Source organism: Aulonocara sp. 'chitande type north' Nkhata Bay, linkage group LG19 (assembly GCF_057382095.1).
Source record: "Aulonocara sp. 'chitande type north' Nkhata Bay isolate Kocher_YH1m ecotype deep benthic linkage group LG19, A_spYH_male_GT1.1, whole genome shotgun sequence".
NCBI classification, from domain to species: Eukaryota; Metazoa; Chordata; class Actinopteri; order Cichliformes; family Cichlidae; genus Aulonocara; species Aulonocara sp. 'chitande type north' Nkhata Bay.
Genome location: NC_141362.1, coordinates 9,369,143 through 9,378,179, shown reverse-complemented (window position 1 = coordinate 9,378,179; position 9,037 = coordinate 9,369,143). Strand labels below are relative to the sequence as shown.

The 9,037-nt window shown below is 39.5% G+C and overlaps 1 protein-coding gene across 1 annotated transcript; it reads right to left on the bottom strand.

Moving 5' to 3' along the window:
* Nucleotides 1–1,625: 1,625 nt before the first annotated feature.
* On the bottom strand, nt 1,626–2,629 carry noto (notochord homeobox). The gene is made up of 3 exons (XM_086275984.1): nt 2,251–2,629; nt 1,957–2,144; nt 1,626–1,832 (listed from the first exon to the last, which is right to left on the bottom strand). Exons 1-3 carry the CDS (start codon nt 2,627–2,629, stop codon nt 1,626–1,628), a joined length of 774 nt encoding a protein of 257 aa, XP_086132110.1.
* Between the last annotated feature and the right edge of the window lie 6,408 nt (nt 2,630–9,037).

Sequence of the window (9,037 nt, the reverse complement as noted above, 5' to 3'; positions counted from 1 at the left end):
CCAACTTGGCCCAGCGAAGACTCCACGCTTGTGAAGGAGTGCATAGCTTTAGCTAGGAACTTTTTTTTAGCTGTATTTTTATAGGTTTTCCAGCTTTTCCCGTTGGTAAAGACAACCTTCCCACTGGTATTCACACTATACCAAAGTAATTCAATAAAAGATAAACAATTAAATGACAGAAACATTCCAGGTCACATAAAAAAGGGGAAAAAAGAAAAGAAAACCTCCCCAGACATTTTTCAGAGAAATAATAAAAACATTATATTTTAGAATTACAGGACAGTCTGGGCAATGAACTACCAAGACTTTTTCTTTCATTTTACTCATTTACCTTGTAATTTCACTTGGCCAACCCATTGAAGATCAAAGTAGCTGTATGTGACCTAGAACTAAAATCTATTTGACATCCCTGACTTGTACCTTCTGTTGTCCCTGTGACGATGCATTTGTTAACATGAAATGTGTCATCATATGTTTTTAAGATTATAGAGGTAGACGCTGTGTGTTCCCATCAGCCTTCTTTGTTTAATGTGACCGAGTTTCAGTTGACCACCCCAATTACCTGCTCTGATGGACACATATCCTTTCTACGTGCCGTCTTCTCTTCTGTTTTATCCCTCGTGTCTGCCAGGCAGACAGCATGAGTCCCTTTCGTTTCAATAGAGCAGAGACAGGACACCTGCTGGCGGTGGGTGGGCATGTGGAAGCCCAGTCCACTGAGAAACAGTGAGAACGGTCGTATTGACCATTTAAACAGATTAAACAGTGAGACCCAGCTCTCTTGCTCCGAGACACAGTGACCCCTACCACCCTGGGTTACAGATATCCCAGCTAATCCCTGAGCTGGTTATTTATTTGCTTAGCTTAAACCAGAGGGGAACCTAGACTTTACATTGGATCGAACCTGGAAGGAAATATCTCCCATCATCCTCAGACTTGGCAGAGTGAGATGAGAGGGAAATGAGCAAAGTCCAGAAAGACACAAGAATGACCTGCTTAGGACACATTAAAGATGAACATTGCTCCATGTAGCAAAGATGAAAGTTCATTTATTTGTTAAATAAAACTCTGAAATATCTAAATGATGCCTCTGAAAACAGGATTTCAAGTCTTTCTCTAAAACACCAAGTGAACCAGATTTGAAGTTAATGTGCCATGTATTTTTTTAACCCCTCAAACATGAATTCATTTGCTTCTTCATAACTGTGTGATCACATTTCACTGACGATGAATAATGAACCCCAGCAAACATCCAGCAAATTCACTCAAACTATTAAAAATTCAGATTTGAAGAACATGATGTAACATGTCTCTGCTTCCCAAACAAACTTTAAGCTGCTGAGTTTGCTGCTGTTGCCTTAAACTTCTAAAAATCTCTCTAATTGGATATAAAGGAATGAACAGGACAGGTTTTGCATTCATTTCATAAAATATATTTTCTTAATATTTCAGATATACAAAAACAAACTCATCAAAAGGGCAATAAATGTAGACAATTAAATAAAAAACTATAAATCTATTAAATATTTTTAGTTGGAGACTATTAGCCTCTTTTCTCAGATATATATATGTACATATATAAAAAAGTCCTCTTTTTTATTGTAGTCAAAGGTCCGGTGGTTGGTTCAGCAGTGCTCATTGGAGTCGTCAGATACGTCAATATCCACATCCGAATCGGAGAACTCTTCATCCTCATCGCCCTCATCTCCGTTCCCTTGAGATCCGGGGCTTTTCGGTGGAGCAGCCAGGCCCAGTTTGGCCAGTTTGGCCTGCTGCTGTTCCAGACTCTGTTTGCGCCACTTGATGCGTCTGTTCTGAAACCAGACTTTGACCTATGGGGTAAAAAAAAAAAGAAAGGAGACACTTAGAAATCGTACTTTTACCTTAAGACGACTAAGTTGTTGAGATGTCTGAAAGAATACCTAAACTATGTGTTTTCCGGTAAGATTTTATTACCTGAGCTTCGGTGAGCTGCAGAGAAGACGCTAGGAGGAATCTCTCCGATCCGACCATGTACTGCTGCCGGGCGAACTCTTTCTCCAGGCGGGATAGCTGCTCGCTGGTGAAGCTGGTGCGCATCCTCTTTGACTTCCCACCTTTCGTTTTGAGCGAATGTAGCCCCACGTTGATTTTGGGCATTGCAGCTGCAGAACAGATGAAACATATAATCACACACACTGCCGCGTAAAGGTCTCCGTTTCTACAGACAAACTACTTTTCGGATGTTTTTGTTTGTTTGTTTGTTTTTACCTTGAGCGTAAAGTGCGCCTCGACACGATGGCTGGTAGGTGAAAGGTGAGTAACAGTAGACGGAATATCCAGGTTGCGTGTGGATCGCTGAGTGTGACACGTTGGGTGAGGAGTAGACCCACGGAGCTGGTCCTATCGGTAAGCCTACGTGTCCGGTAAAAGGCAGAGATGGTGCTGCTGGCTCGTATTTTACTCCGCACTTAGCAGGACTCGTGCGGCCGCTGGTTGTGTCCTCGGGTTTGGCGAGCAAAGCCTCAATAGTAAAAGATTTCCCACTGGGTGGTTTCGACTCGCACTGCCCTCCCTGGTAGTGCAGGTGCAGCGACGCAGGTGCGCAATTACGCACGGAGTATCCATAAGCTCCGATCGGTACCTGCATGCTGACGGTTGTTTAAAATTAGTTTATGAAGGTCTCTGCTGAAAAAAAAGTTGCTTCTCCAAGTCCAGCAGGAAGGTGAATGCTGCTCCTCTGCGGAGTGTCTCAATTTATAGTCCAGAGGCGCACGGAGGTGTCAACAGCCCCCCGCCAGCCCTTTGTCTTTCTAAGTAGCAGATGAGAGGCGAACATCCCGACAAGGTATCCAATTAATTGCTGGAGTAATACAAGCTGGGATTGTCAAACATCCTAACCCTTTGAATGAGCAGCCTTTTGAAGAGGGCTGGGGGGGCTGGGACTCAAGAGATTTGCTAGAGTACAAATTCTTGCATGGATCTTAAGTCCAAATGTAATCATTACCGCTGGGAAAGCCTTGATGTTACCAAATCATCTTATTTTTGTGTCCTTTAAGTTCAGGCTGGTCGACAGATGCTTTAAGCACTTGATAATTGGAAACCTTCTTTAAGCTACAGAGAAAGGGAATGTTGTGTTGCTTTCTGTTTTTGTATCCTGTATTCTGAATTCCACGCTAAGATACGTGTTTGCAGTTGTAAATCAAGCACTGCATCTGTGTGTTAACAGTTTGTGATGCGTTTCCTGTATAAAACGAATGCACTCTATTCCCAAAGTGTTTATTTTAGCAGCAACGGTGTGGTTCTTGAAACTGAATAACAGCCCTGCGTAATTGAGGCGTCAAATTCAGCGGGTGAGCGCAGCGCTGCAGGTTTTACCAAACTGCAACTCCGCTAATCTCAATTACTCCGTTAATCCACGTCCCGTCCTTTAGCTCCTCAGAGAAGGCAAGGCTTTGGTTGATTCCTCAAACAATCTAAAGTTGCTCTGAATCTGAGCCCTAAATCTGAGGTCGGGTTGGTTTATGGTCTAAAAATACTAAATGTGGAGTATTATCACTGCACAGCTATTTTGCATACATTTATTTTATTTTATTTTATTTAAAAAAAAAACTTGTTAGGTTTTTTCTTTCTTTTTTGTTTAAGGGGGTGATTTTACACTAACTCTAGGACAAAAAAACTTCCTCTCTTTCAACCCGGATTATTGCCAGCTCTGCAAACTTTCCAGGCTCATTTCCATCATTTGGACGTGGCAGAGAGCGCCTCCCGAGCCTTAAGTAACTGTTAAAACACATTTAAACACCGAAGCGAAACGCTCATTCCCTTTGACCTCCGTTCGATCTGTTTATTCTCTTTGGCTGACACTAGAATGTCTAATGAAGAGGGCAAACACAGACTTTCTCGAGTCGGCCTGAACAATAAAGGATCCTTCTTCTGATGCCTATACGACCGGACCACCCACCCCATGACCGGTGTTTACTGGCGTGTACTGCGGAAAACCTCTGCCCCGATGAGTCCTTTAATTCACATTTAGTCTTGAAAAGGAAAAGCTTTAAGTTGGTGCGCAAATGTAAGCCATTTCAGAGTTAAAACAGCGTTGGAAATTATTTGTCGACTAAGGCCTTATTTTCTGACGCAGAGAAAAGGACTATTGTAGTGTCAAAAAATTATCAAAAGAAGGGAAAAATACATAAATTATTAACTTCACATTCTTCCTGTGAGGCCAAGACAATTAATAAGCAAATACAAAAATAGTCTAGGTCTATATAAGAGACATTTAGATCCAAAAGTTATGTTATAATATGTTAATTTGTATATTTCAAGGATTCTTTTCTGTTAAGATGGACAAAAGTGGAATATAGAACATAAATACATTCTTTGATGGATTCACATTGAGCTGTGGGGACTGGTGATGGACATTTCCTGCATTTTCTGGACAATTTAGGCTAAAAAAGAGAATTGAATAAATTCCATTTTAAGTCTGAACTATGTTTAATATATTTCTTTTTCATTTTCAGCCAAATCCTCCAATATTTCAGCTGTAAATATTTAATCTAATAACATTACTTCATCTTCAACAACACTCTTTTTCTTTATATTGAGAGTTAACCTGAAATAAAAACCCTCTCTGGGTCAAGGTAGTCACAGAGCATGCTTGTGTATTGGAGCCAGACAGGGAATACACGCGCCTTTGTCCAGGGGAGTTCCCTTTTCATAGTCATGGCTCGAGAGAAGAAAGACAACTAAGGGCTGCTCTCTAATAGCTCCGTGGGCCACCCTTCCCAAATGAGGCTCTCAGCAGAAGCTTGAAACTCATCAGCATCACTTAGTCATTCAGCATCTGGCTGCATGTAGTGATGGCTCATGTTTCTCTCGCCTCTTGGTATTTGTTTTACTTCTGTGAGTGATGCAAAACTCTACCAAGATAAAGGGGTCATACAGTAAAATCAACCCTCCACACACACTTGGTGAACAACCAAAACTCCATCTAATTAACATGATGCATAAATGGTAAATGGCCTGTATTTGTATAGCGCTTTACACATCCAGTCATCCACCCATTCACACACACATTCACACACAATCTTAAAATTTCATAGAAAGTGAAACATTTTCATGCATCAGAGTTTTAAAGGCAGTTTGTGGAATATGAGAGATCCATTAGCTGCTCTGACAGATGCCATTAATGTTATGTTAATACAACCAACAAGCATGCAAGCCTTCGCTTCTACAGGGAGAAAAAAATCACAGTAGTCTGTCAATGATGGGTGGCATTTAGATTCTCATTTTATTTGCGATTCAGTCAGTTGTGAAAGTTTACCCAAGGAGCAGTCACAAACATAGACAATAAAGGTGCTGTTTTTAATCAAAAAATAAAAAACACAAGAGCTGTCAGCAGAAATGAACCTCACATTCTCACATTTGGTATACAATCAAGTTGTGTAATAAATACTTGTATGAAAGATAATTCACCTACAGTTTAAGTAGCATGAAATAAAATAAAACAATCAATTAAAAGTTCCAACAAAACACGGCAACTGGAGATGTAAGCCTACTCTTGCCTACATGCTTCTGATTTCCTGTTTTACTTTCAGTTACAAGTTACTGCGAGGTTTTCAGGATCAAAGCCGTCATTTTAAAACAATGGATGTCAGAAATATTACTCCAGCTCATGGGCACATGACAGAGGAGTGAGAGCTATACAACTCTGTTTAGCTCTGTGCACATGCAGCTGAATGAGACAAAAGCAAAGAGAAACACTATCATCATCATCATCATCATTACCACTGCACTGAAAGGGATCTTTTTCTCACCTGCTCGACATATTTAACATACACTGTAATCTCAGTCTTTCCTGTCTCCACACATTCCCCACTAATGACTTTATGAACTTACTAAACGATCAAGAACAACTTGTTTCTATCACTTTGCCACTGGGAGTCATTAGGTATTACAGGGGCCTGCTGGGCTCTGGCCCTCAACTTGACTATGAATGAGAGTCCAGTGAATGGGCAGGTATGCCGTCTGACTCCAATACACATTCAGGGACTGCTGTGGGCTGTGACTGTAGTTGGTCAATGAAGAACCTCACACGCCCTAAAGATGAAACCATAACATGAGACTGTTTTTCAAAATTGTTACTTTCTAAGTGTTTTTTTTTTAAATTTCTTAAAAAAGCGAGTTGACCTGCTAGAAGTGGACAGCTTTAAAATCAGCTTCAGTGCTTGAACCCCCTGGGTTACTGTTTAAGGAAGTGTGAAGAGGCAGGACACAGAAATATTGAGATATATTAACAAAAAACAACAAAACACCAGTGCATATCATTCTCTGTCTCTGTATGGTGACTTCTAATAAATACTGTCGATAGCTTAATAATTGTTCTATATTTCTTTAGAAATAAGTCAGATCTTGTCACAACATGTCTCAAGACTTTCATGATAAGTCTGAGGGGGGGGGGGGTGTCACAGGCTATTAAATTGCAAATGAGTCTTTGAATGTAAAAGACTTTATACCCGTGTCATCAACCATTAGTTTCAGATAAAAATCTTTCAATCACATATAAATAACATTTATGATTAGCCCTGGGGAAACTTTCTTATATATATTTGGTTCTTTTGGCGTTTTACTAGCCCAAATCATTAACTTGAATATATTTACCTGTAATCATACAGCAGGTCATTTAAAAGCAGTTATAAACTGGCTGTCTAGAATGTATGTGAACATACATGTGTTTAATTTTGCTCTATAACAGCGGTCCCCAACCCTCGGACCGGTACCGGTCCGTGAGTCGTTTGGTACCAGGCCGCGAGAGTTGAGGCTCAGGTGTGAAATGTATAGTTTTCAGGGTTTTTATCGGTTTTCAGCGTTATTTTGTTATCATTTTTATCGTTAACTCGTTTTTCCTGGGTCTTTTCACGTGTGTTATGAATAAATTTTCTTTTTTTCGGTACAGGTACTAGTTTTATTTTATTGTATTTATCCGGTCCATGAAAATATTGTCGGGCATAAACCGGTCCGTGGCGCAAAAAAGGTTGGAGACCGCTGCTCTATAAGACCTGATCTCATTAAAAGAGCTGGAGAGAAATAAAAATCGGTATAAAAGCCATGTTTTGTATTCCTCTAATGAACAAAGTAATTACAGTATTGGAAATAGCTTCTTTTGCATGTGACTATGTATATTCTGTGTGTTTTCCATTTATATGTGTGGCGGCAGAAACAGCCTCACTGCAGCTCTGTCCTTCAGTGTCGACACCGGAGCTGTGAACTGACTGCATGAGCTGCTTTCTGCCACCATTCACTTAAATAATCGTCTATACTGTCAACTTAATGAAGGATTAACTTTCTTGCTGAGGAGTTTCTGTTCACTGGCTTTACAGGCACCGCAGCATCAGTGTATTCAAGCTGTCAGACACAGACAAGCCACTACTGGGCCAAAGAAAGAGTCTGTTAATCGCTGATTTCAGCAGAGCAAAATCCAAAATAAAGAGCCAATTCCCTCGGTAACTTTTAAAAAATAAGGATTTCAATAAGTCATTTGATAGAGAAAAGTGGTGATGGTGAGACACAATAAAAACAGCATTTCAATATTTAGATAGGATAGCCTTTTCAGCCATGCTAGCAGCTTAGCTATCATATCTGTCAGCTACAGAAATATATATATATTATATAGTTCTGTCCTCAGTCAACAAACCCCCAGTGTCTTTCCTTTAGGACCGCTATAAGGTGAACATTTGTGGTTTTAGTGGATCGTTTTTTAAAAGATGCTGCTTGCCATTAAATTGATGTCCCGTTCTATGGATTTCTGATAAGTTTCATGATCTAACAGCTAATCATCTGACCCCAGATTACATTTAACAAAACTTAATTTTGTTCCTAATTTACTTTATGACCACATAATGACCTACAGAAATGAAAGTCCCATTAGCAAAACTTGTGTTTAGAACACAATTCAGTGTAAATTCAGCAAGCTAACAAGCTAAACCTAGCAAACATAATAGCAAGGTGTAGCCCAACATTACGCTTCAACCATGTATTCCAGCTGTGCACATTTTCCCTTACTTACAGGAATTCATGCTGCTGCTGCTGCTGCAGCTGCTGACCTTATAAAGTATTTATTGTTGCATACAATGTAAAAAAAATTGCACCATGAACTGAGACACTTGCTGTACGTGAAGCCTGTGCAGATAATTGTGGGTGCAAATCTGCCTGGTCTATTAGAACTGATTTCCATCATGCATGGTTCTGGCACACTGATGTGGTCAAATATATGTGCAGCCATTGTAAGCGACAAGCTTTGGTAGTGCTTCATATTACCGGTTACTTTCAGTACCTAAAAATGCTTACCAGTAGGCACAGACAAGAGGTAACAGCTAGTGCTTTAATAGGAAAAACAAATTATACTATAAGTATATTTCATGTATAAACAATGTGATTGCATTTTTTGGGGGAAATGGGCTGTAAAGTCCTCCAGATACTGTGTTTTTCAAGTGGCGCTAGTTTCCAAAAAAGGTTTCAGAAGTAATAAATAAATAAAAAGAAAAGTACAAAAAAAATTGAATTAATTTCAGAGGCTTTGATTATCTCAATTTATTTAAAATTAAGGGTTGGATTAGTTAGTTCAAGACAATTTGTTCTTTTGCTTTTTAATATTATAATTTATTATTTGTTTAACATTCAGTTTATTCTGTTCAAAAGTCGACATTAATTAAAACATTGGTCAATTAAAAATGTTGCAGTCTAATTTACTCATCACTTACTTTAATGCTGACAATTGTTACCCAATTATTCTCCCGTGCCTACATTTATCCCCTGAAAACATGCACATGTGTGCATTTTTTCTAATTATTACTCATGGTATAACATTGTCCAGACATGCTCTGTAAGGACACGAGGAGGAAACGGTCACCAAAGGAGCTGTGTGAGGCTAAAAGCAGTGGATCCCTCACCAGCTGGGCTACAAAGAGCACAGGTCACAATAACACATGTACCAGTTGTTGCATTGCAGAGGTATTCAAGTATAAAAACAATAATAAACACAATATTTTGGTTCTATAACATT